General features: G+C 49.4%; 1 protein-coding gene across 2 annotated transcripts; it reads right to left on the bottom strand.

The window, feature by feature from the left end:
- Nucleotides 1-158: 158 nt before the first annotated feature.
- On the bottom strand, nt 159-27,085 carry SYNM (synemin). 2 transcript variants are annotated; one of them, XM_019945928.3, is made up of 5 exons: nt 26,160-27,082; nt 18,133-18,257; nt 8,416-8,486; nt 4,048-6,461; nt 159-3,129 (listed from the first exon to the last, which is right to left on the bottom strand). In XM_019945928.3, exons 1-5 carry the CDS (start codon nt 26,958-26,960, stop codon nt 2,791-2,793), a joined length of 3,750 nt encoding a protein of 1,249 aa, XP_019801487.1. In that variant the 5' UTR covers nt 26,961-27,082; the 3' UTR covers nt 159-2,790. The 2 variants fall into 2 exon arrangements, with proteins under 2 accessions (XP_019801487.1, XP_019801486.1); XM_019945927.3 differs by having other exon boundaries at nt 159-6,461; nt 26,160-27,085.
- Nucleotides 27,086-27,393: the final 308 nt, after the last annotated feature.

The raw sequence follows: 27,393 nt of genomic DNA on the forward strand, positions 1-27,393 counted from the left end.
TTTAAATACAAGCCAGTGGTTTATGCTCTGTCTGCCATGCTTTCTAGTTCTGTGCTAACAATATCGAGTTCTAATTCAGGTGAGGAATTAAAGAACTGGGACTTTTCACATATATTCTCCCCAGTGATTCTGTGCCACCATAAAAAAACATGCACATAAACACATATATGCTTTAATTAGAATTTAAATAAAAACCACAAAAAAACCTACTGGAAAACATTCATTCTCTTTAGGAACAATGTGGGATTTTTTCTTAGATTTTTATTTTTATACATTCTTATGACATATCCCTTCATAGGTGGTTAGCAAGATCAGCTTTTCAGATGATTCCATTCTAAATATACATTTTAAACAAACAATATCAAAACAGCCAGTGGGAAGGTGAAAAACATTCCATTAATACCGTTTTGTCTACACAAAAATAAATGTGAAAAGACTGGTTGTGTCCTTACCCTGTCCCACCACACAGTTGACTACTATTGTCTCCAGAGTGACTGGTTTTAAAGGACATGGAGCTGTGGCATGACCTGTCACAGGGTCAAGGGCACACCCTGCTCCTGGGTGTTCCAGAGACTTAGTAACCAACAACAGCTCATGACTCCATATTGGTAAATACTCTTGTCAGGATACTTCTTAAAGATATGCATTCCAACATGGAAATAAAAATTAAGATCTAAGACATTTATTTTCCAATGGAGGTCAATCATGACTTTAATAAACCTATTCACATTAGCCCTCATTTCCAAGGTCACAAGCTAGGAGAGTGACATTAAACTAAGCCTACTTAGACACACATAACAGACCCCCGCCATCATCAGTCTGTCTTGCCATCAAACAGTAGGCTGTCACCTTGACCGAATTCTCACCAATAAATAACTTATACAAATCATTACCAATTACAACTAACATAAAATCAACTCATCTTTTTATTAGAAACAAGAAGTCTTCACTGGCAAAGCCGTCACCACCATACCAGTTTCTGACAATCACTAGTGCATTTGGCAGATAAGAAAAGGTTTACACTTGTAATTCAAATCAACTTTCTTTCTATACCCGCTTCACGGTGTTTTAAAAATAGATCACCCTGAAAGCTGTGCTGCATTGATCCTCTACTTCTTGATTAGGAAAACGCACTCTCCCTAAACTACTTGTTGTAGCCATTCCTGGCAGCTCAAGAGATATGCGTTGTGGAGGTCTGAGGGCCATCAGTAAAACCTAGAGGGAAGACCCTCAAATTCCATTACCGGCCCCCATCATCATGTCCTACCTGAGGATGACAAAGTTAGGGGCAGTACAGTTTCGACAACATTAAGTGAAAGAAACTAGTTTGGATTACAATACTGTGCTCCTAGAGATACTATCTTTATGTGAGGCTACACCTTTAAAGAAGGAAGCTTTAAAAACAATACCTTTATGTAAAATAAAATAAATCCAACAGAACACACCCATTCTAGTATCTTAAACCCAGTGGTGTATATCTACAGGGCCACACTCTGTGGCCCAGAAGAGTAGGGCCTCTGCCTTCCTCCAGGGCCCTTCCTGGGTGCTTCAGGGCTGGGCAGCGGGAGAGGCACCCAGTTCCCTCCCCAAAACACCTTATTCTATTTAATGTATTATTTGTTTCCCCTGGACAAAACACCGCCACTGTCATGATTTCTGTCAAAAGTGCAAAAACCTCCATGAGGTTGATTGCCGTTTTTCCATCTCTAACTCTTTGCGCTCAGAAAGGCCTCCAGCCCATCATCAGTGGGTTGGAAAGGGCTTCTTTGGGAGGCACAGCCCAGCTGGGCTTTCAGCTTTACTGTGCATGACCATCCCACAAGTCCAGCTACAGTCTGCACATCAACGTTCTTTTTACTGTCTTCAGGGTCTACCTCTCACCAGTAAAATTAAATGTTTAGAGGCTAAAGTGCAGAAAAGCTCAAGTATACCTTGGTAAGAGCTGGCTACTCCAGAACTTAGGTTATAACAAAAAAGAATATTTAGACTGTGCACTAAACAACCTAGTATTGCAAAAAATTGGTACTGTAAGCCATTCCCAATAATCATCGCCCCAGCCCCTGTCCCTGCCTGGACGCAGTGCAGCGTTCCAGGAACTTATGCAAACATAGCTAGTGTGTTGATCTGATATACTGCAGGAGGCTGGAGCTGTCCTCTCCATAAATAAAATACTATATTATTTAAATTTCTGCACATAGAAAGCAATTCATTCAAGTTTTTAAATGAATTTAACTCTATGACAAATAACTTTTTCCTAAGATGAAATCATTTAGCTTTTTTTAAAATCTGCTTATTTCCTATGATTTCTTTTTGAAAAGACTTTGGAAAGAGAAAAATATTCATTTTTCCCTTAAAATGTTAGTTTACTATTTAATGTTAGCACATGCAAATAAGATTTACTCTTAAATATATTACTTTAATCTCATTACCATTTAGGCATCTTACCTAGATATAGTTTCAAACAGATGTGAGGCATTTCTGTGACCTGGTGCAAGAATGGTAGAGTAGAAAGAAAACTCCAGAACAAGGAACTTTTAAGACTAAAAAGATAAAAAATATTTTTGTCAAAGTTCCAACTCAATAAAATTCCAAAGCCTTTTAAGGCATGAATTAGTTTGAAATCTTTACAGATTATCAAGTAAATTGACATTGCCTGGAGCACTCTTTAAAGAAAGTAAAAAAGGGGGGAGGTTTTAATAAAGAGTGAGCCTCCCTCCCCTGAAGGAAGTAAAGGCCTTTGTGTGTCGGTATGTTACCCAATAAGATGGCATTTAAAACAAAATATGTTTATCAAAACCAGTGTCCCTCATTCTCCTCCTCCTGATTGTCTAGATAGAGGAGGGCAACCTTCTTTTCATCCGAAATCACCGACCTTTGGTCTACCATCCTCTGCAGCTGCACCATCTTATCAAACTCGGCCTGCTCCTTGCCCTTTTCCCCGGGGGCCTGGTGTTTGTCCCCAGCAGAGCCCTGAAAGCTCACGCCAGCTGCCAGGTCATTCCTACTGCTGGCATCTCTCCAAGCATCACGGTCAGACACACTATGAGCTTCTGCTTCTGTCCCTGCGGGGAAGAGGACTGTGGCCTCTTGGGTCCAGCGGGGGGTCGTCTCTACGTTACTCACGTCCATCTGAAAGGTAAACGAAGTTTCTTTGGGCCCCAGGGCAACATGCCTTAGTGTTCTGCCACTGTCTGCGACCTCGCCTACCTCAGGGGAGTCCACCGAACCAGCAAGTGCAAATGTTTTGGAAATGGGTCCGTGGAAGACAACGTGTGCAGAGGTGTTGGTTTCTGCAGGACCCAGCTGGATATGCCTAAAGGATCTGCTCACATCTGATGTCGCTTCCGCCCCTGAGGTGTCTCCTGAACTAGCCTCCTGAGGCGATTCAAAAACGGCCCTTTGGAAGGTGCTCTTTTCAGTCATCAGGATTTTCCTACCCACAGCGTAACTATGGGTGGCCTGGGTCACATCTGCCGAGTCCTCTCTGTGGGCTTTGCTTTCTGAGTCACTAAATTTCGAGGGTGAGGGAACCATCTGCTCGGTGCCTTGATGCCTCTGAGGCACGGTCTTGATGTGCCTGATGGATGTGCCATTCCCTGACCACACTTCCGTGTGCCCAGAAGCTTCTCTGACACCCAACTCCATTCTGTCTGAAAGGGGGGCTGTGAGCTGGATCTGCTCACTGAACCCCTCCCTGAGGCCTAACTGAAGGTGCTTCACAGAAGTCTGGGTACCCACTGACTCTTCTGAAAAATAATCACCAACCTTCCCTGCCTCAGAAGCGGGAGCCTGAAAAGTAATTTCCCTCTTAGAATGAAATTGTTGGGAGCCAAATGGGCTGTGCCTCCCCGATCTGTCAGGATCTGTGGAAACCTCTGCCAGGCCAGGCTCTTCTGAGTCCCCTGCCCCTAGACAGGGAGAGTCAGGCCCTGGGAAGAATACTTCTTTGGACAATTGACTTTGATCGGGACCCAACGTAAGATGCCTTGCAGACAAGCTGGCTTCCGCCGAGCTTGCCGCCCAACTCAGGTCACCTTCCCCACTTACCTCCACCACCTGGGCGGCGGATCCTTCAGGTGAGACTTGCTCAGCCCTCCAAGTTCCAGGGGGCACTATTTGAACGTGCCTCACAGACTGACTGACGTCCTCCAGCACGTGTGACTGGGCAAAGCCCGTTGGGCTGGTGACTTCCACGGTGGCCAACACGGGGCCCTGGGAAGTGACCAGCTCCGTGTGGGGAGAGGCCCAGCCGGCGTCGGCCTCCTCACCAGAGGGGCTGTACAGCTCCTGGGTGGCCCAGCGCTTGAAGCCGCGGCTAGCAGCCGGGGCCTCCATTCTGGCCTCCCCATCTGGGCTGCCAGGGGCCGGGCTGTGCCACCTAGCCAGGCCGTCTCGTACCACCGACTCCACGGCCTTCTCGATCTCCCCCGCTTCATCCCTGCTCAGCTCCTCCAGGTCTAACTGATCGGCATCCACCGTCTGCGAGAGGTTGACTTCGGCCACTAAGGTCACAGCCCCGCCACCCGCGGTCTGGACTTTCTTTACATCAACGGAACCACCCCTGGGCCCACCCTGACCCTCTCTGGTGAAGGTGGACAGCTCTTCCTTCATGCGCTCCGGAAGGCTCTCCTCCAGTTGCTCAATCACTTCCACCAGCTGGTGCCTGGGCTCCTTGAAGCCTCCCTTAATGGATGTGTGGAATTCATGTGGTATTTTAATTTCCTTTTCAATGACTATGGGTTCAGCATGAAATTCACCACTTCTCGCTTGTCCTTTCCAGTGAGTAGAACCCATGTCCCCCTCCAGAGATGCTTCTGGAACATCCAGTGGCTTCACAACCTTCTCTCCCAATGCATCGTCCCTCTCCATTCTTCTCCGAGACCCTGGCACAATTTCATCTTGCCAGGAGTACCTGATGGTGGATTCCTCTTCGATGTGGATCTGCCCGTACACAGGGCCTTCATCTCTCTCATGGCCACCAGGGTATTCGTCCGGAGTCGACACCAAATAACTCTGCTCTCCCTCCAAGTCACCTGCCTCCGTCACTTCTTCAAAGTGAGTTATGTTCTCTTGGGGCTGCCTGGTCTTTTGACCTTCATTCCCTGAGCACGTGATATCTGTTTCTCCGTAAACTTCCTCCTCAACAACAAGCCCCTTGGAGCCCGAAGACACGTCATCGACCTCCTCCACTTCGAATGGTGTAGAAAACTCATCCGCCTTCTCACCACTGACATAGCTCACGGGCTCTTCGATGATCTCCACGTTGACGACCTTTGCTCTCCCCTCTCTCCCCTTCAGACCAAGACTGATTATATCTCCGATCAAATGCTCAGCTGATTTTCCTTTCAGCTTCACCTCCTTAGCATCCTTGCTTAACAGGTAGTCCAGGCCAGCTTCATCTGAAATGTCGACCTCTTCAGTCAGTTTTGACTCTACGACTATCTCAGTCTTTGTTTTCCTGTCACCGGGAAGCTCTTTCCTGTCCACGTAAGTGACTTTTATGTCTGGAAAAGAATCAGCAGATGCTTCTGTCTCGGGAGAGTGGGTAAACTGCTTCAGGATACTGGAAACGATGTTCTCAGCTATGGTTTCGGTCGTGGAATTACCTTTCAGAGAGCCTGCAGTGTCACTGGTGCCCAGCCCGAGCCCCGCCTCTCTCGTTTCCACCCCTCTACGTGTTCCATCACCAGCATCCTTCTTTAGGGGTGTCTGGAGACCTTGGGGGGCCGCCTCTGCTGTGCTGTCCTGGGATACTTCTAGACTGATCGGTATCTCTCTCTCCCTCACACTTTTCTCCTTCAGTGACTCCTCTTTTGCCTTTTCCTTCATTTGCTGGCTTTCTCTCTGTCTTGCTTCTTTATCTAACTTTGTAAGTTCTTCCCACCTTAAGTTTCTCTCCTCTGAAGCCTTCTCTTTAGAATCAAACATTTTCTCTTCTCGCTTTGTTTGGATGGCTCCCGGTCTGTTTCTCTCCTGCTCCCTTGTGGCTTTAGCTTCCATTTTCTTTCCCAAAATGACGGTCCTCTCATTCGACCAAGTGCTCTTGGGAGCACCTGCCACCACATTGTCCCGGCGTTCTTGGTAGGACTCTTGGGCAACGGCGGACTCTTTGGCTAAACTAGTGGGGGGGCCCTTTATACCTTCGGTTCTTGGTCTATCAGGGAATGTTTTGACTTGAGCTTCAGTATTTCTTAAAAGACCAGGGGTTGGAGAGAAATGTCTGAAGTTGGTTTGACTGCTGGCAGTTTTTTCATAAGAGTTCTCCTGCCGGGCAGTGACAAAGGAAGAGTATCTGGAGCCCAGGAAGTCTCTTCTGGCAGCGCTTCTAACAGCCGTCTGAGAACGTGGCACCAGGCTGTGACTGAAGCTCGCCGAATGTGCTTTCTGCCTTGGAAACAGATTTCTTTCGTTTTCCCTCTGTAATACTGAGGTGGTATATTGATAGGGCTTGTTTCTGAATTCTGTAGGAATTGAACAGTGCATTAAAATGACAGTCATCATTACCTTTTTTCATCTGAAAAGCATCACCACAGATCAAATCCCATCCCATCATAATATACACTATTACCACCGGAGGGTCATTATAAATGAGATATTTTCAACCCCCAAATTATTTTTTTCTGGTAGTTTAAAGAAGCCTATGACAATAAAATATAGCCCTACGAATGCTTCCACACAACACTTTTCTCCAATTACTGATCTTAAAATATTCATGCATCTTAAATATATCAAACGTGTGATCGTAAAGCATGGCACATGTGCCAGAGACGTTAGGGGTGCTATTTATGTGGCAGAAATTTCACAATTTGGAATCCTTCATCTCCACTTTGTTGAGATAACTTTATTTTACTAATTAGCAGAGAAGAGCTTCATAATTACTACAGAGTACATAAATACTAAACACTGAATGGCATAACCCCTCCACCTTTTACTATGCTCTTATTTTTCATTGATTTCCATGTTGGGCCAACAAATATTGAAGAATTTGACTTTTTTTTTTAATTCCTGATTTCTTCTGTTTTTATACATTTTTTTTTTTAATACAAACATTTCATTTGAAAAGGTGCCAAAGCAGGAAGCCAACCAACCACCAATACTACAATCTGTCTTAATGTCATGGTCCTGGGATTGGGAGGCGGTCCATGGGGCTTCCTGCTTTGCTCTGGACCATCCGCAGACATGCCACCCTGGGTACCTGCTCTTAGGGGTGGCAGCTGGTGGCAGGAATGTGGCCGGGCCAGGAGCATCATCCACCCTGCAGGCACCACTTTGTGCCCACCCACACCCATCTGCTGAGCTGGCTTCTTGCCCCCTGGGTCTCCCCCATGGCAGCCAACCAACCTTACTCTCAAATTCAAAAGCAAACTTGCTGGACACTAAGACCAAATCCCTTCCAGTCACAGATGACTGGAACCAAAATTATTCTGAACGCAGTGACCTGTCAATCTGTGAAGTGTCTAATAGGAATGTTGTTTTTGAAAATAAAGATGGGGAGGGTTATTTTTTTTTTAAACTACCACCTATCCAGATTGACTGTTATAATCACATTCTCCTGACAGCACTAACCAGTACACACATGTAATCCCAATGTACCATGATTTTGAACATGGCAACACTCATGGAGCCTGAAACTACACAGAGTAAGGTGTATACAGAACATACTGCACATAATGTAATCCGCCCTTGCTTAGCCAGAAAGCTTTTTAAGGTTTTACAGGACTGAGAAAACTTTAAAAAAAAAAAAGTTATCCTACAGGTTCTCCGGGTCTTTCTGATGAACATTAACTCTCTAATGTCAGTTCAGCTATAGGAAATACAGGCTTTGTGCTGCAGCTTTTGGCCCAAACAGAGGCTGACTTCAGGGCACTAGGTGACACTGCCGCTCACACCACCCTGAGCTGCCCACGCAAACCTAAGCTGGTGGAAACAGTGTAATCCTTCCCACCTCTCCCGCCGGTGGGGTCACGAGTTCCAGTGTTGATTGCCTGCTGTACAAAGTAATATCTCCCTAGGTTTGGGTTAAGGCTGTAAGTCTTTGGTCTGTAAAGGGTGTTCCCTCCACAGGGTGTGATGAATAAATCCATGTCCACCTCTCACCCTTCACACTTTCCAGCTTTCCATCAGCCCTCTCCTCCCTCACCACGCTGGGTAGGAAGCACCCTCAAACACTGGCTAGATGAACAAATGAGTTAATGAAGCCCTTTCCCACACAATTTCATTTGCATTATTATTGAAACTATGGCCCATTAAATAAAATCTATTTGATACTTGAGAGGGACAAATGACAGGTATCTGAAAACTCTTATCTAACCCCAACTCTTCCAGATAAATGATGCTTTACTCTTTATCCATGGAATGAACCTGCTCAGATAGACAGCATCTTAACGTTAAATGATAAGCTTTCCTTATATTTACCTTGTGGTACATTTTCAATGCGCTCAATCAAGATCTGTATCTCCGGATTACTTTCTCCTTCCAGTAAGGCTCTGTAAAAATTATTTTTAAAAAACTCATTAGGAAATAAAAGACAAGAAGTGCCTCTGTTAGCTGTCGATCTGGTCAATGATACACTGTCACAGTGTCATGTGTCTGCAGATGCTGCACTACTGCGATGCAAGCCCACACCAGCAGACCTGGCTGGAGAAAGCGTCTCTCAGCTAAATGAACAAAATGAGGGGGCCAGGGCTTCAGAAGGACTGGAGAGCCAAGGCCTTCTAGAAAACCCTTCCAAACCCAGGGCATGGAGGAGGAAGAGACAGAGGGATGTGGGCCCAGGAAGGGAGGTTGGGGGTCTGGCTTCCCTGGGAAGCAAGGAAGGGCCCATGCCTGGCAGGTCACCCTGGGGTACAGGGACCCAAAACAATTACTACTACCCCACTGGGGTCTCTCTGGAGTCACAGGTCAGGGGCTGACTAAGGGCAGAATAAGGACTGCCATTTGTTTGTAAATAAGGCAGCCAGACTGCATCTGCAGTTTTCATACTGGGTTCCATGGGGACATCTTAGAGATGAAAAAAGAGGAGAGATGGAAAGGGCAGGCGTAAGAGGAGAAGGAAGAGCTGCAGACCACCCCCCTCCACCACCATGGCCCCCAGGGGTCTCATTCCAGGCGGCATCTAGTTATCTCCTCTGATAAAATGGCAAAATGAACTGGACTAGGTGGTTTCTTTGGCCATGTCTAGCTCCCAAAGTGTAAAACTCTAGAGTCTTCATTAAGTTGTTATTCACGTCTATGACTCAGAGCCCTGAGGAGAGAGCAGAGGTCAGGCCCCATAGCCCCAGCACACCGCAGTGGGTCAGTGCGGGATGTCCATTGCTTGGAGACCCTAGGACATGGGCTGCTGCGGGCACACCAGTTGTTCAGTTGCTAGGGCAATGTGTGAGGTCACTAACGTCAGTTCCAAGAAATATACTGCATATGGCAAAGGGCAAGCAGAAGCGGGGTCCACTTGGAAATGCTGATCTGACCATTGAGAGCCAGGCAGCCAAAGAGGGAAGGGACGCCGGAGCCGGTGGGGACTCTCGGATCAGGCAGACCAGGGCCAAGTTCTATTTCCACTGATTCAAATGCAGTGATTCCCACAAATGCGAGAACCCTGTGGGCAGGTGGAAGAGAGCAAGGAGGCCCCCCTGAGGAAAAAGCAAAGACAAGGATGAGAGGGATTCCAGTCCAGGTGTGCACAGGAGGGTTCTCCTGGAAGCTGCGACTGCAGTGTGCATGTGTGGACGCAGGAAGCCGAGGGGCCGCGTCCAGAGCCCTGCCCTCCATGCCAGGCGAGAGCCAGGAAACAGGACACCAGCCCATTAATCCCACACCCTCATGACCAAGCATGTTCGGTTCCAGGAACACAAATAGCTTCCACTGCCGAGAAAATCCCGAGGTCTGTATAGAATAAAAGGAACACGTTCAAGGTAAAAGTCAGCCTGTGAGGGTCTGTGCCCCAGGATGACAGTAGCAGGAAAGGTAGCATCCTACAGCTAAGGGTCCACGGCGGGCTACTGAGAAGCCAAGTCCTATTTCAGATCTTCTCTCTGCCTGCTTGGGAGGAAGGCTCAGGTACCACAGGGCTCCCATGCTAGCTGCCCAAGGCAGGACAGAAAGTGCTTGCAGGGCATCCAGGTCAGCAGAGAACTGATGACTGGGGAGGTGGCGGCGGGGTGGGGGTGGGGGGTCAGGATAAAGAAGATCCCCTTGGGGGAAAAATTTCTTCCCTCTCCCCTCAAAGGGGAATGGTTTTGCTTCTCTTTCAGGGAAAATCCAAACCACCACCAAACTTTTACCGAGTTCAGGACCCTGAGTCAGGAGAGGGCACCAGACCCCGAGGGGTGACACAGCACTAATGCTCCTGTGCCCCAGGCCTTCACCAACCCTAAGACTGAGCACCAAGCAGGCTCTAACCCTCCCCTCTATCTCACCAAGTCCTCCTGGCAACCCCACACTGGGCTGACGATGGGCATCCTGGCCCTACAGGTGAGCAGACTGGAGTGCAGGCCTGCACTCCTCAGCGAGAGAAAGGGAGCCCAGGCCTGGGCACTCAGCCGCCCTGCAGGCTGCCTGGGCCTCCCTGCGGGGCCAGAGATGGTGCCATTTCACATACATTTTAGAACAAATCCTGCAGACAGACCCTCCAGACCATATTAATGAAAGCAGATCCAACATCTCTTGATGATTTCAATCGAAATGTCCCTACAGGGAAGAGCAGCAGCTCCCACTAGGGAAGCACTCAGGTCCACAGTGACTCCTCCTCCCAACGGCTGATCCAACAGGCAGGAGCCACCTTCTCGACCTGGGCGCCCAGCCAAGGGCCTCACAGGCATGCTGGGACACTGGTCCCTGAATCCATGCCTTTACGAACCCTCCACCCCCACCCCCGCAATGACACACGACAACCAGTCTCCACCAGCACAGCTCACAAGACTAGGTGGCAGAGGCATAAACAAAGCGCCTGGGGCAAGGCCAAAAAGGGTCAATTCCCTCAAAAGCTCTCAAAGGAAGGTTTTTAAGGAACAGACTCGTACAACTTGAAGGAGCAGGTCAAGCAGTCTCTGGGGATTTGGGGAGCAGTAGAAGAGAACTGCCTGGGACCCACCGTGCCAGTGAGAAATGCCAACCGCCTGAATCACGGGCTATAAGTGAACATCTCACACAGGCCCACGGGTTGGCAGCCTCTCGAAAAGCAGGAAAACAAGCAGACATGTGCTGGAAAACCAGGTCCCTGGCCTCATTAAGGCCGCCGAGACAAGCCCACAGGTTGGAAGGGAGCTCTAATGCGGCCCCTGGCTGGGTGCCAGGCCCTAACAGACCACCCACGGGCCAGCCAGCAGCGGGGCTCCCGTCTGGGATAGATCATCCTGACAGCAGCTCAGGGCACATCTGCTGCGGCTCCACACAGTGGGCACAAGGCGGCCGCCCTGCACGCCCACCAGAAACAGGGACAAGCGCCAGGGAGGAGGCAAAGTCGGAGGATGTTTCCAGAAGCAACGCCAGTGGGGGAGTCTGCCTGGTCCTGGGTGGAGAGATGTTTCACGTGGTGCTTCCTGGCAAAATGCAGGCTCTTGGAGGAAAAGGGGGAGGGGCTGGGAGAAGGAGCTTCTCTGGGCCCCAGCTCCAGAGAGGACAGGGGACCGACCGCCTGTCACTCTAGACTGGGGACTGGAGTGGGAAGGAAGGAGAGAGGGGCAGAAGTCCATCCACAGGACCAGCATCACCATCTGGTTTGGAAAGGGTCTGTCCTAAGCACAGGCATATGAAAGACAACAAGGAGGCAGTGGTGCCAGGCAGCCTCTGGTCATTTCCTCTGTGCTCAGGATGAAATCACATAAGGAAAGCCCATCTGTCAATTCCAGAGACAGAAAAAAAAAGACTGACATAAAGAATAAGATTACTAATAAAGCAGAAAGAGGAAGCACAGGGAGTGGTTAACAGAGAAACCTCCAGAATCAGGTTGCCTGGATTCAAATCCTGCCACTTCCTAGTCCTATGACCTTGGGCAAGCCGCTCAAACCCTCTGTGGCTCAGTTTCCCCATTTCTGAAACAGGGAGCACTCACAGGTTTGCGGTGGTAATTAATAAAGTGATTGGAAAGTTCTTGCAACAATGGCTGTTACAGAATATGTGCTCAATAAATATCAGCCATCATCATCATCACCTACATCATCATCTATTGACCTCAGAAGAAAGGTGATTTTCCATTAACCAAAGCAGTTCAAGAAGGGAAGAGATTCTGGATTACCTAAAGTCATGGTTAACTGAGGGCTAATTCATTTACGCAATGATGTGGGTAAGGCTAACAACCAAATGTATCCGTTGATCCTAATTTTCTATCCTTAAAACTACAAGATTTTATTAACTTCAAATTTTTCACCTAATAACCAGGTAAGTCTCAGTGTTAACATATTTCTATAGGTTTTCCCAAAAATAGGATTCAACTTTAAAAAAAACAAAATGGGGACTTCCCTGCTGGTGCAGTGGTTAAGAATCCACCTGCCAATGCAGGGGACACAGGTTCCAGCCCTGGTCCGGGAAGATCCCACATGCCGCGGAGCAACTAAGCCCGTGCGCCACAACTACTGAGCCTGCGCTCTACAGCCTGCGAGCCACAACTACTGAAGCCCACACGCCTAGAGCCCGTGCTTCAAAACAAGAGAAGCCACTGCAATGAGAAGCCCGCGCACTGCAACGAAGAGTAGCCCCCACCTGCCGCAACTAGAGAAAGCCTGCGCGCAGCAACGAAGACCCAATGTAGCCAAAAATAAATTAATTAATTTTTAAAAAATGTATTTCTCCAATAACTTGAGAACTTCCCAAGAAATGTTCTCCTTTGAAGAGACACATAAAAAGGTACAGGTGATCTTAAAACAATGGAGCAACCAGAAACATCATTAAAATGATGAAATTAGCAATGTTAAGCGTTATCTGTACTGCTTCATTAGCAGTCTAAACCTAGAGACTGAATATTCTCAGTTAAAACCCGCCACGTCTGCCCACTGCCATCAGAAAGAGGGAAGGGGGGCTCTGCACGTCCTCCCCCAGCACAGACATACAAAGAAACTAACCTTTTAAAAGGACTTTGCCATAAAGTCCCCAGGCAGGAAACCTTTGCACTACATTTTCGTATCTGGCCAGGCAAGACTCCCTTTAGTGTTTTCTGTCTGAGAAATCCTTTGGCCCTGCTTTCCATTTTTCCAGGTAAAACTCAGAATTGTTATATTCTCCACCCCCAAAACATAAAAAAAAAAGCCTCTTTTTAAATTTTGATGGAGATTTCGTCATCTGTCCCCCAGATAAGAAATCCAGGATGGGCCCCTTCTTACCCTCAGTTTTGTGGTTTCTGGACTCAGTTTATTCCTGGGTTATTTTTGCATTTTTTTGTTTCAATTTTGACTATCTTTTTTTTTCCAGTATATTTTCTAACAGCTTACTCCTGATGATTGTGTTCTGTTCTCTTTTTTTTGGGGGTGGGGGATGGGGGCAGGAGTGCTCTATTTATTTTTTAACTGTGTTTCTGCAAGTTCTCAATCGATAGCTTTTGGGCCTGATCTTTATGTCAGCAGTGGAGGGGTTTGGGACATGGTGGGTTCTGAATACTGTCAGTTTCACCATCTTCAGATTATACACTAAGTCTGAATAAGCCCACTGAGCCCTCTCCACCTGCTTTGTGGAAAGGGCTCACTGTAGGGTGATCTAGTTTACAAGAGTGTGTGCCCAGCAGCACATCTGCCCACGTTCCTACCCAGAAACCTCCTGCTCCCGGCCCCTCCATCACTGCCCCCACCAGCCCTGAGCAGAGGCTCCCTCGGGTACCTACCTATGTCAGGTCCCGAATCTCCGACCACCACATGCACCTCCCGAGGCCTCTGCCCCCACCCACAGACACACATACCCATTCCACTCCAGGCCCAGACCCTCCTGCACTCCACCTGCAGCAGCTGGCTCCCCTCTCCTCGGCTTTGGCCCTGGGACCGCCCCATCTCAGTGGCCTGGCAATGGAGGCCCCTGCAATCTGCCTCCTTCCAGGCCTCTGCTGATTCATCTTGCATTCTCCTTCCTCCACTTATTTTTATCCTGACTTGTGCACCTGGAGCTCCTTTCTGACACCTTTCTGCCAGTCCAATTCCTATTCCCCACTTTCCCTGCCCCTTCAAGGCCCAACTCAAATCCCACATCCCTTGAAAATCTCTCTTAATTACCTCGGCCTGAAGCTCTCCATTCCTTCTCCTAAACCATCTTTATCAAACTCTGTTCATTGGCAGTAAACCATGTACAGTATTTCCCTGGATACTGTTATTTTAACATCTTGTTTGACTTTTCACCTAACCATACTTCTCCCTCCCTCCTCCCATGCCACCCCCCACTTCCCACCTCCCCCCTCTTCTATGTCTGTTCAAATCTCTGCCATCCTTCAAGACCCAGATCAATCTCATCTCCCTCTAGAAAACTTCTCTGATTCTCACAACTCCCTTCTGATTCCAGAAAACCTGCACTTGTGTGTCTTGGGGGACAAGCCTTGTCTCCTATGGTGTAGGAGGCTGCCTCGGTCCGCGCAGCCTTATCCACAGCACACGATCCTCAGCACACGGCTGCACGCTTCTGAGCCCCTCTGAGCAGGCACCACACCCTGCGTGCCGAGCATCTCCAGAGCAGCCTGAGAGCACAGACCCCACCCAGCTCACAAACCACGGCTTCACGGGTGTGTCTCTCAGCCACCCAACATACATGGCCCTCAATGACAGCCCCCAAAACCAAGCTACCCAGGGACACCCGAATCCTCGGCATTGCCACAGACGCCATGCCAGGTCAGTCCCCAGATCCTCCCTCGGGCTGCCCCCTCTGCCTGGAAAGCCCTTCCCACATGGTCTCTTCCTGGCTGCCCTTCCTGCAAGACTTGGCACTGCCTCTTCCAGGAAGCCTGCTCTGCACACTCCATCAGCCCCCCACAGCACCAGCACCCCACTCAGCCTGCCTATCCTCTGTCTTGTCCTCTAGGTGCTGTGAGACAGGCTTAGAGCTTTCTGGATGCCTGTGGGCTGCTCTGCAAACAGTAGTGTGCACACAAATCACCTGGGATCTTGTGACAAGGCAACTTTGATCAGCAGGTCTGGGGTGGGCCCAAGGTTTCCCACAAGTTTGAGATGCCTAGTGATGCCGACACTATGGGTCTGCAGGCCCCTGTGAGCAAGGCCCTGGACCAGTGTTTCTCTTCCCTGGATGCATCTGACAATCATCCTCGGAGCTTTAGCGCTACCATGCCTGGGCCCACCCTGTGCCAATCTAATGGGAATATCTAAACTGGGTCCAGGAGCCGATGCCTCATCAGCTTCTCCCGGTGATGCCCACGTGCAGATGCAGCTGAGAACCACGCCCTGTCCTGTTTCCGAGAATCTCCCCTTTCATCCCTCAGCCCCTCGTATAACAAGCACTCACACGCCAGGAAAAACCTCGAGATGACATATCAAGCAGATAAGCATCTCCAGCCCCACATGACACCACTGGAGACAGGCAGACAAGAGCGAGCACAACTGTGCCAGCCTGTCTTCTCCCACACTTCCCCCTTCTCTCAGCATCCTCAGCGCCAGTCCAGCCCCACAGCTTCTGCCCATCATCACCTGCAATGTGGGAGCAAAGGGCTCATTCTCACATTCACCTGCCAGGTCAGGCGCCACGGTCTCCCTGGCCACCAACTGGCCCACTTAGGTTTGGTGAAATCCACCAGTCCTAGACGCTGAGGTTTGCTTTGTTTTAATTTTATTATTTTGTTAAATTATATATTTATGTATAAACTGTAAGTCTATCCCTATAAATTATGAGTTGCACCATTTTATTATTACCTTAACGTTTCTTCTTTAAGGTTACCGGAAAGGACTAAATATCTGGGTTTGGAAGGGCTCATGATACTTGAGACCTGGCCTCAGCACAGCCCCCAGAGTCCAGCCGTGCTGCGATGTGCTTTCAGCTTTCCAGAGCCACAGCCCTTCTCTTCCATGTGCGGTGTGTGAGCAGTGGCTCACACATCTCACATGTCTGTCTGAGCAGTGCTAGAGGAGTGGCCCGAAACTTCGGGGAAACACAACCTCAGCCATGGCGGGCGAAGCAATGCCTGCCGCAGCACTGGCCACCTCTGGACAGGGCTGGTGAGCAGTCACACTGCACAGGACCCTGGAACGTGGTCCCCACGGAGCTGACTGTCCCTGCCGCCCTCAGAGAGGCAGGGTGTGGGAAGAAGGTCAACTTCCCAGAGATGGAAGGTCGAGGTTTGTAAAGATCAAATGGGCACTTGTGAAGAGGAATTTTCACACCTGGCCTCAGAATTTGGGCAGCAGCACAAAGTACTGAAAGAATCACGTAAGACGTGACAAGGGTTTACCTTCAGGACACTTATCAGTGATAAAAAATGCTAGGCTTTTGGCTGATACAAAGAAACAGGTCATATTCTACCGCCTCTTTGTCTTTTAGACCTGCGGGCATCTCCCAGACTCAATCCTAAGCACTGGAGGGCAGGGGGGCGGCAGCAGTTCTAACCACAGAGGCTGGGGTCTGGAGCTGGGCAGCACCGGGCATATGCAGGCCCCTGGGCTGGGTTCCGCATTTTCCCCACGCAAACTTGGACTTCAGGAAGGCACACAGTGAAATCAATCACTCACTTCCCAAAAAGGACTGATGCTTCCTAATCTCCTAGGAGACGGCCAAGTCAATCCCTAAATGGGTTAAAGAAATGCCCGGCCACAGACAGGAGTAAACTCTGTCCCTGCTGACATGAGTGAAAAAGGCTCGCAACCAAGAGAAAAGCTAGAAAAAGCTAAGCCTTGAGGAAAGCTAAGCTGGTAGGGTTGTGAACACCTACCAGAGAGGTAAGGCCCCGGCCTCTCAGGCAAGATGCCCACCTGTGCCCTCTGACTTTTCATGACAGAGAACTGGGGGCAGGACAAAGCGACGAAGGAAAGGGCTCAAAATCCCAGAGAGATGAGGCATAAAACCAAAGTCTCCTGACTCCGACCCAGAGAACTTTTACAAAAAGGAAACAGGAAGATCCAACTGCCTCTGTAGAGAAAAGACCTCACCTGACACCAGGTGTAGCCTAACAGGGGCACAGATGCGGGTTTTCTAGGCTGACCCAGCATCTGCTCTAGAACGATGCCTGGTTTGGGGTACCTCCCGCCTGAATCTCAGTCCATGTGACTCATGGGAAGCTAACCCCTTTCAGGCACTTTGTTCCCCCAGCCAAGGATGGGCACATGACCCAGCAGAGCCAGAGCAGGTCCAGGAGTCCTACTAGGATGGTGGGAAAGAGCCCCCTCCTCTGACCACAGGATTGGAGGTTGCAAGGACAAAAGCCTGGAGCTGCTTGGGGCCCCTCCTGCCACTGTGGGGGCAGAGCAAGGAAGGAGGGGCCCAGAGCAGGCAGGGACAGCCCGCCAACAACCCCATCCGGGCACCGGATGAACCTACCACACCCAAAACTAAGGACTTTTTCAGTTATATGAGTAATAAATGCCTTTTTTGACTTGAGCCAGTCTGAGAAGGACTTCTGCCACTTGCAAGTGAAAAAAATTCTAATGCTTCCTTCCCCCAAATAAAGCCCGATTGTTTTGAAGTTTTCCTTATTAGTAAAGCTCAGCTTATCTCACTCAGCATTTGTTTCAATACCCTACCAATTTAATTTTGCAATTGTTCATCCCATGAGATTTCCAAGAAGATTGTGGAGATGGATCTTGGGAAAGGCTGGCAAGTGCCTCCTCTCCCCTGCCCCCATGCCCTGACCAGCATCCCTTCTGCAGGACTCAGGCTGCATAGCTCCCAGAGCAGCGACCCAGCAAGGCCCCCACCAGCTTGGCCCTAGGACCATCCCTCAATTCAGCCAGGGGCTCCACCAAGGGCTGCCATGCTCGGTGGGTAAGGCACAGGCCCTCAGCAGCCTGGACCCCTGCTTCCAGCCCCTTCCCTCACCTGCAAAAGGGATGTGTGGTGTCCACCACCAGAGGGTGACTATGGGCAGTGAGCAGCTGCGAAGGACTTAGCACTGCGTCTGGCAGGCAGTAAGTGCTCAGTAACACAAAGCCACAGCCACTCCACGGAGGCTGCAGGGACTTTCACACTGCCAGCTCCAGCTTGGTGGACTCAGCGCAGCATCCTTACCTATAGGTTGCCACCTCCAGACTGAGGCCAGTCTTCACCTGCACGAGCTCCTGATAGTCCCGTAGCCGGTCAGCCATGGCCAAGGTAAGGGCTGCCTTCTCATCCTCCAGGCAGGCGATCTCTCTCTAAGGAGAACAGAAGGTTTTGGGATCAGAGGACTGAAGCTTTGCTGGGTTGAACTTAAGGTACCAAGAGCTCAGGACACAAAAAGAGATGAAAAACCTCCAAGTTTATTAAAAATGCAGTCATCGCAAGGATGATTTTTATTTATTTTTTAAATAATTTTTTTTATTTTTGGCTGTGTTGGGTCTTTGTTGCTGCACGCAGGCTTTCTCTAGTTGCGGTGAGCGGGGGCTACTCTTCGTTGCCGTGCGTGAGCTTCTCATTGTGGTGGCTTCTCTTGTCGCAGAGCAAGGGCTCTCGGTGTGTGGGGTTCAGTAGTTGTGGCACGTGGGCTCAGTAGTTGTGGCTCGCGGGCTCTAGAGCTCAGGCTCAGTAGTTGTGGCACACGGGCCTAGTTGCTCCGTGGCATGTGGGATCTTCCCAGACCAGGGCTCGAACCCATGTCCCCTGCATTGGCAGGCATATTCTTAACCACTGCACCACCAGGGAAGTCCCAAGGATGATTTTTAAATACTATATTTCTCCCACCTGAAAGGTTTCTTTTTTTTTTAAATCAGCGCATAAGGAAGATGTGGCTAGGACACAGGCTTCTCTGTTCATTCTCCCTAATAATAATGAATGCTTGTAAAGCATCTCTACAGCTCAGACATCAGTCAGCTTAGGGAAGTCAATACATGAAACTAGTGAAGTAAGATGCTATTTAAAATAAGCCAAGACTAGGGACTTCTCTGGTGGTCCAGAGGTAAAGAATCCACCTTACAATGCAGGGGATGCGTGTTCTATCCCTGGTCAGGGAACTAAGATCCCACATGCCATGGGGCAACTAAGCCCATGCACCACAACTACTGAGCTCGCGAGTCTCAACTAGAGAGCTTTCATGCCACAAACCACAGAGGCCACGCACTCTGGAACCCGCGTACCACAACTACAGAGCCCACACGCCCTGGAGTCTGCGTGCCACAACTACAGAGAGAAAATACGCACACCACAACTAGAGATAAGCCCGCATGCCCCAACGAAAGATCCCGCGTGCCTCAACGAAGATCCCACATGCCGCAACTAAGACCCAACGCAGCCAAAAATAAATTTAAAAAATAAATAAATAATAAATAAATCTGTTTAAAATAAAAAAATAAAGAGAAGTTTAAAATAAATGAATAAATAAGGCTAGAAAGCAGGGGTTTTACTATATTTAAAACAGAAGTTACTCAGATCTGAAACAGAATTTCCCCCATACTCATGATACAGAGTTCTTTGTTTCACCTAGAAAAGCCACTTTAAAATCATCTGGGAAGAAAAGTTATGTTAATGTGACAAGAATATATTCTGGGCATAAATGTCAAAGGCCAGACCTGGATATAAACTTTTATGATTGTTCTCGTGTAGTTTAATAAGTGCTCCCTGGGCACGTGTTCACATTGCCCCCATAGCAGTTCCACTCCCTCCTGGTTAATTGCATCTGTCCACGTCCCCCGCCCTGGCTGGGAGACACTGCAAGGCACAGTCTATCACTGCCTCATGCATCCCCCCAGCCCCTGCCTCTAGAAAAATGCCCTTCACATGCAAGTCACACAGCACGCAACCGGTGAACTAGATGTAAAATGAAATGATCAATATAATATTACCCTCCTCAAAATGTACTGTTTTCTTTTTTTTTTTTAATAAATGTTTTTATCTATTTATTTATTTTTGACTGCGTTGGGTCTTTGTTGCTGCAAACGGGCTTTCTCTAGTTGCAGCGAGCAGGGACTACTCTTTCGTCGTGGTGGGCATGTTTCTCATTGCGGTGGCTTCTCTTGTTGCAGAACACAGGCTCTAGGCATGCAGGCTTTAGTAGTTGTGGCACAAGGGCTCATCAGTTATGGCTCACAGGCTCTAGAGCACAGCCTCAGTAGTTGTGGCAGACAGGCCTAGTTGCTCTGTGGCAATGTGGGATCTTACCAGACCAGGGATTGAACCCATGTCCCCTGCATTGGCAGGCAGATTCTTAACCACCGCACCACCAGGGAAGTCCCCAAAATGTACTATTTTCAATCGACAATATATTTAATAAACACAATGGTTTCATTTGTACCATTTTACAGTTTTGCCCTACTCTGCATTACAGTTTTATATAACATTTTATAGTTATGCTGGGGAATAATTAACTGAACAAATATTTAAACTTTGAATAAGTCCATATACTTTAACTTTTGGTTTGCAATGGAACGTAGCATTATTTCTGAATACAATTAACAGGATACATTTTTAGACATTCATCTTTGTGGAATTTAAAAATTATAAGACAACGGGAGAAGGAATCTATTTTCATTTCTCATGTAATCCCTCCACCAAAGGCACCTGGCAATATGCTGGCGGCCCAAAGTAAATAGGTAATGTTTATGAAACTAAGGAATGACTGTAACTAAGATCCCACACTGGATTTACCATCTAAAAAGATGCATGAATGATCAGCATGTAAGTAATTCTGCTTCTCATAGCAGTTCTATATATCTAAGCTAATAATTGTTGTTAGGTTATTTTTGTCTATATAAAGTATGCTAAAAACAAAAACTGAAGCCACTTAGCTTTTAAAGCAAAGGAGTAAATTTAAAAACCGCTAGCTAGTATCCCAGGGTGGGTAAGTGTAAACACCCTCCAAAACTGGCATTATAAATAGATAAAGAGGTTCATCAAAGCAGACCATTGGCCAGTCTTGATTTAAGTGACAGTTGCCAGAATCTAGTCACAACATTCACACATTCTATAGTTAAGTCTCAGTGTTAAAAGCCTATGTTCCCCCATTTTAGAGGGAGTATAAACTCAGGTACAAGGTTACAGTATAAAATGTTCTGTAAACATATGACTCCTTCCTACTACAGGAAATTCTACCTAAATATGAAAAGTTGACAATGTGTAGTAATGCCTTCTTCACAAAAAAGTTTGATTGCTGTTAAAATGCTCAGAAAAAAAAAATCAAACCCATTCAGTTCTCTAACTACAAGCCTCCTAAGCAGGTCAAGATCTCCCAGCCATGCCAAGGAGGTAACACGAAGATTCTCTCCCTCCTGGGGGTGCAGAACATTTCTGCACCCCGCAAAATAAGAGGAGGAAAATCAAACTGTTTAAGTTAAAATAAGTGCAGTTCCAACCACATTCCCACGTGAGTCAACTCTTCCTAAACGGTCAAAGGAAAATTCGTTGACTTCTGGAAGCAGGAATGTAAGAATTATTGGCTCCCAACAGTCTTCACAGAAATTGTAACCGATCCTGCTGGTTGAATAAAGCTTCAGACTTGGCCTCCACTTCTCCAGAAGTTTTCAAACCGTGGGCCAAGCCAAGGCACTGGAGCCTGAGACACAGCAGCTAAATCTAACCCAAGCAGGAGCAGTTTTGCCAAACGTTAGAGCTGGGGAGAAAGGTCACCTTTCTAGTTGCTATTTAGAGAACATTTGGGCAGCATCACAACTGATGATGAAATGTAGGCTACACCAGGGAAAGCCTGCTGCCCTCATTGTCCAAAGAATTCACTTTCTCTTAACCAAACTTGAGCAGCTCCTTGCTGAGCAAGTCACCCAGACACAACAGGAAGAGCTTGCAAGTGTCACGGTCATGCACTGAGAATCCTGAACATTAGAGAGCTCGAGGGAATTTAAATTCTGTGATAACCTCATTTAGATGCAAAAACTAGATGTGTTAATAACAAGCATTGACTGGATGCTAACTAAGTGTTTATAGCTCTGGCCCATACAACACCGTGAACTCCAGACCCATCATTTTATGTTACAAGACCAGGTGGGTATCTCAGAGGCATTTCAAACTGAAATCTGCTCTCCCACCCAAGCCTGCCTTCCTGCACCAAACCCCTTCCTCCAGCTGCTCAGGCCCCAGGCCCTGGAGCGGACTTGATTTCTCCCTCTCTCCCACCACATCCAATCCATCCACAAACCCCGTGGGCTTCAACTTCAGGGTAGATTCCTGCCTCTGCCCTTCGCTGCTGTCCCTGGCCCAAGCCTCTAGCACCTACTGCCTTGACGGTGGCAAGTGTCTCCTAAAGAGGTCTCCCTACTCCCAACAGGTGCCCCACACAGTCTATGTGTATCACAGCAGCCAGGGAGATCCCATGAAGACTCGGGTCACCACCCACTTCTGCACAGAGCCCTCCAGCGACTTCCCACGTGCTCAGAGCCGAAGTCCAGGTCCTGTAGAGGCCATCTTCGCCCCCTCGCCCCAGCCACGCCCGCTCCTGAACACTGAACTGTTTCCACCTCCAGACCTGTGCAGTCAAGGACTTTCTGTTTTGTTTCCATTATGCTCCCTGCTGTACCCCCAGCACTTAAGAGGCAAACTTGGCACACCAAGTACTCAATGAATGAACTGAATGGGGATGCACCCTGTGGGCCATTTTCATTACCCCTAGTTCACAGGTGGGAAACGGAGACACAAACAGTGGCAGAGCCACAATTCAGACCCAGGTAGGGCAGCTAAACCAGCTCCATTCCAGTCGAAAGAAAGTTCTCATTCAGTCATGTCTTGGGAGCGTGGAAGCTGGCCACAGGCAGCCTCGAGGCTAAGAGTGCACTTTCACAAGCCAAAATCTCAACGTTTATGGGCCAAGGCTGGTGTAAATCACAAACATCTTACAGTTTTGTCTGAAGTCCCTTTCTGCAGACTGGGAGACAGGGTATATTAATTAGGCTTCAAGTGATCTGAACTACATATAAAATGCTGGGAACTTGGATGTCAGTTCAGCAAACTTCTCTGGCAAATCTGAGGTGAGGGGCCTCCCAGAGAGGTCTAAGGCATGTAGGCCATCTGGGAAGGCCCAGTTTTCCCAGAAAGAGAGTCCCAGTGAGCATCTTTCCCCCTCAAGCTGCAGTGCCAGCCCAGAGCCTGGGCACTATGTGGGTGCTCCTGCCTCCAGATGAGGGAAAGGGGTTCCCATTAAAACCATATGGCACACGTTAAAAAGTAAATGAGGGCTTCCCTGGTGGCGCAGTGGTTGAGAGTCCGCCTGCCGATGCAGGGGACATGGGTGCGTGCCCCGGTCCGGGAAGATCCCTTATGCCGCGGAGCAGCTGGGCCCGTGAGCCGTGGCCGCTGAGTCTGCGCGTCCGGAGCCTGTGCTCCGCGGCAGGAGAGGCCACAACAGTGAGAGGCCCGCATACCGCAAAAAAAAAATGTAAATGAAAGACTTAACACTAAAAGTATTCTGACAACAGCCAGCTGGGTCTGAAAGCATTTTAGGACTGTAGATTAACAGGCACCTCTGTGCTATCCCTTAGGAAGAACACTGATCATTGTTCTATGAAAGCAAACTGAATACTGGTTTAAAGTTCATCTTTAATAGAACAGATAGAAGAGAGGGGATATTGCCCAGTGGTTAGTTGCTCAGGCAATGCAGCATGAATCAAACCCAGGCTTAGCTACTTACTAACTAGGTAACCTATGGACCTCAGTTTCATCATCTGTAAGATGGGGTAAATATTAGTACCCACCTCCTAAGACTGATGTGAGGACTGAGAGTGAATACACATGTGATGGGCTCGGTACCTCTGGTACCTGCCACACAAAAAGCTCTTGATAAAGGCTAACTCTTAGTAATGAAACTTTTATTACAGTAAATTAGTTAAATCAGGTTTTATGATATTTTCAGTCTCCCCAGGCTAAGCTTCTATAGAATTTGAAAACATCAGAGGCTTGGGGTTAAATCATCAATATTTATTCTTTAACAAAATAGCTAGTATTTTTACACTTCTTAAAAAAAAATACTAACGCTTGGTAGTGAGTCTTTTGGAATGCAACTTGAAATATGGGTGCTTTAAGATAACTGGTGAAAGATTCAGGCTATGGATAAGGAAACATTCAGTATAATGAAACAGCTACAAATTGGAACTGAAAAATACCCAAGTCCTTATAGACATTTTCCTTACTCTTTACTTTTAGGGGAAAGAAGCAAATTCCAATAGGAGAGATATCACTGGACAGGAGGGTGGGATCCTAGTTCTGGGGCAGGTGTGACCCCAGGAAAAGGCCCTGGAGTCCCTGTGTCAAATAAGGTGATTTTGAATGGCACTTCAGGTCCCCACCTGTCCTGGAATCAGAGGAACTCTGCTTTTATCTGTTTCATATCTGGCGGTGCACTTAAGAGTTAACTGGGGGGGAAAGGGTTCTGCTGCTAAAAAAGAACACTGAAACCAGAGCTTCCAGGTCCAAAATGAGCCAAGTGAGCTATGACTGCAAACGAATGGTGGGGATTTAGCCCACAAAACACGCCTCAAAGAAGCCTTTTCCAAACCTGCTTGCACAGCAGGGACCCTTGAGGTGGTAGCAGGGGTTCCCTACAAAGGGGTTCAGTGGGCAGTGAGTTTGGCAGGCGCTTCTCTTTGGTTAAAAGCTCTGTGAAAGCTTACATTAAAGACACTCTTTAACTTTCACTCAACACAGAGCATGGGGCCCCATGGAACTGGCATCCCTGGCCACCATCGTTGCAAAGGGAAGCGCTCTGGAGTCTAGAGTAAGCTCCGGAAATCAGCACATACTTCACCGGCCCCTGCCCTTGTCCCACCTACAACCCCAGCAGAAGGCTTTTGAAAATTATGAGGCAGAGACCAAACAAAACCTAAGATCCAAAAGATTAAATTCCACACAACTTTGTACTGTATTGCTTTATATGATTTCCCATCCAGACTCTAGTTCTTTGAAGAGTGAAGCCCCAGTACAGTGCTAAGGACCAGGGGTAGTCAACAGATAACTGCCGATTATTTGTGGATGCCTGTGAGGTCACCACAAGCCTCTATGCCACGACTGCCATGTTTCCTTTACTTCTAATTTTATAAAAAGGCACAAAATCATCACTCCAACACAAATTTTTAACTTGAAGCTACAAACTGTTCCCTTTAAAATATTTCTGAATTTGTGTGAATGTTGTCTTAAACTGTCATCCTAAGATGACAGTTTAAGGATTTGGGAATACTTCCAATTCTGGTCCAGACTGGGCAGGACCAGGGCTAACCCTGGGACTGGGCTAGGTGTACAGACAATAAATCCAGCCACAGGTGTCACCGTGTCAGTGTCAGAAGTCTGAGCTCTGCTTCTCTGAAATAGGAACTGTTTATATTACCTGTACTTGTAATAACATCCTGCCATAGGGACCTGCGTTACCACAGCTTTTACACAACCCAGAGATCGGACATCAGCTTGTACTGTGAGAAAAACATCTCTGATCTTAATGCTCTTTTCTGCATTAAGATTACTGCCCCTCCTAAGAACAAATGAGGCAGTGGCCCAGGGAGCCACCACCAGCTGCTTCCAACTGGGAAATCAACCTGGCAAAATAAAAACCGATTTGTAAAACAAGTTAAGTTTTCCCCAGGGGAGCCCTAGGGCCAGCGGGGCTGCCATTCTGAACGGCTCACGATAAACACTTGGCCATTGCCTAGAAACCTCCCAACACTGAGACTTGTCTGAGAAGGAAGGAGCTGTCACCTCTGGAAGTCACTTCTGGGGCTTCTTGGTTGACTTTTAAGTGACCTCGGTCTTCGAAGCACAGGAAACTGAAAGAGAACCTAGAGCTTGACGGGGTCATTTGTCAGGATGCACCCAGTCATGCCAAGGGCCAAAGAAATTGACAACCAAATAGGAGGGCAGGGACGGGTCTATCCAGCGGGACCTGCCACTTGGCACGCGCCCACTGAGTTGAAGGGCCAGGGGTGGCGCGATGCCGGGACCCTGAGGCCCCACTGCAGAGCAGGGCGGTCCCTTCGGTGCCTGGGTCCCCACCGGCACTCTCTGGGCCGGCCCCGCACGTGGGCGACGTCGCGCCTGGCATGAACGAGCCGTGGTCCGGGGAGCCCCACCGCTCCCCCGTGGCCCCCACCCGCAGGGCGCGCGGGCCTGGGCTGGGGGCTTCCCAGCGCACTGACCTGCCGCTCCTCTGCCTGCAGCTCGTACGCCTCGCGCACCCGCAGCAGCTCATCCTCCAGCAGCGCCCGCAGCTGCTCCAACTCGAGCACCTCACGCCGCAGCGCCTCCGCCTCCTGCGCGCACAGCCGCGTCTCCTCCTCGGCCTCGCGCCGGCTATCCTGGCCGCGCCGCAGCGCCTCGTCCAGCTCGCGCACCTCGTCCTCGTACAGCTGCACGGTCTCCCGCCACGACTCGGCCACAAGCAGCGCGTAGCCGTTGTGGACCTCCCGCATGCGCGGCGGGGGCGCGGGGGCGCGGGCGCGGTAGCGCAGGGTCAGGCCGGCGGCGCGCGCGCGCAGCTCCCGCACGTCGCGTTCGTGGGCCTCGTCTAGGCCGCGGCGCTCGGCCTGAAGCCGGCCCAGCAACGCCTCGAGGGCGGCGCGCGCGCCCAACTCCTCCTGCAGCTCCCGCCGCTGCGCGTCCAGCTCGGCGTTCAGGCGGCCGCGGGCTGCGCGCGCCTCCCCGCCCAGCAGCTGCAGGTCTCGCAGCTCGCGCCGCAGCGCGTCGCGCTCGCCCTCGGCCAGCGCTGTGGCCCAGCTCAGTTCGTCTAGCTGCTGCCGCAGGCTGCGCGCCTCCTTGGCGAAGCGGGCTTGCGCCTCGGCCCACAGGCCCTCGTACCCATGCCGGCCACGCAGCTCCTCCTCCAGGAGCAGGTTTTCGCGCTCCAGCTCCCGTACCCGGCCCACGTAGTCGTACAGTCGGGCGTTGAGCTCCTGCAGCTCGGCCTTCTCGGAGCCCGTTTGCAGCCGCCAGGACAGCATCTTGATGATGTACGGGTCTCTCCCAGCCGGCCAGTTCCCTCCTACCCTGGTCTTGTCCCCTCTGCTGTGCCGCTCCCGCCGCACCGCTACTCCGGAGGCCCGCAGACTGGGGCGGGAGCTGGCGAGAGACTGCACTTAACAGGCCTGGAGGGCGGGAATGGGCGCGGGCCACAGCCTCCAGCCAACCAGAGCGCGGCCCGGCGCGGCCACTGTGGCCGGACAGCGCCCCCTGCCGGAATGACAGTGGCGCCGCGCGGCTGTCCAGCCCAAGGCGTGGGCGGTCGTGAGTCCTCGTCGCCGGCTGTCGGATAACGGCGGGCAGGACTCGCAGAAAGAATGCCGAGGAAGACTCCCCGTTACTGTCCTTCTCCCATTCACCCAGGTGCACATCGTCACCTGGCCGTTGCTTATCAGGCCACACAGCTTCTGTGAT

Source organism: Tursiops truncatus, chromosome 2 (assembly GCF_011762595.2).
Source record: "Tursiops truncatus isolate mTurTru1 chromosome 2, mTurTru1.mat.Y, whole genome shotgun sequence".
NCBI classification, from domain to species: domain Eukaryota; kingdom Metazoa; phylum Chordata; class Mammalia; order Artiodactyla; family Delphinidae; genus Tursiops; species Tursiops truncatus.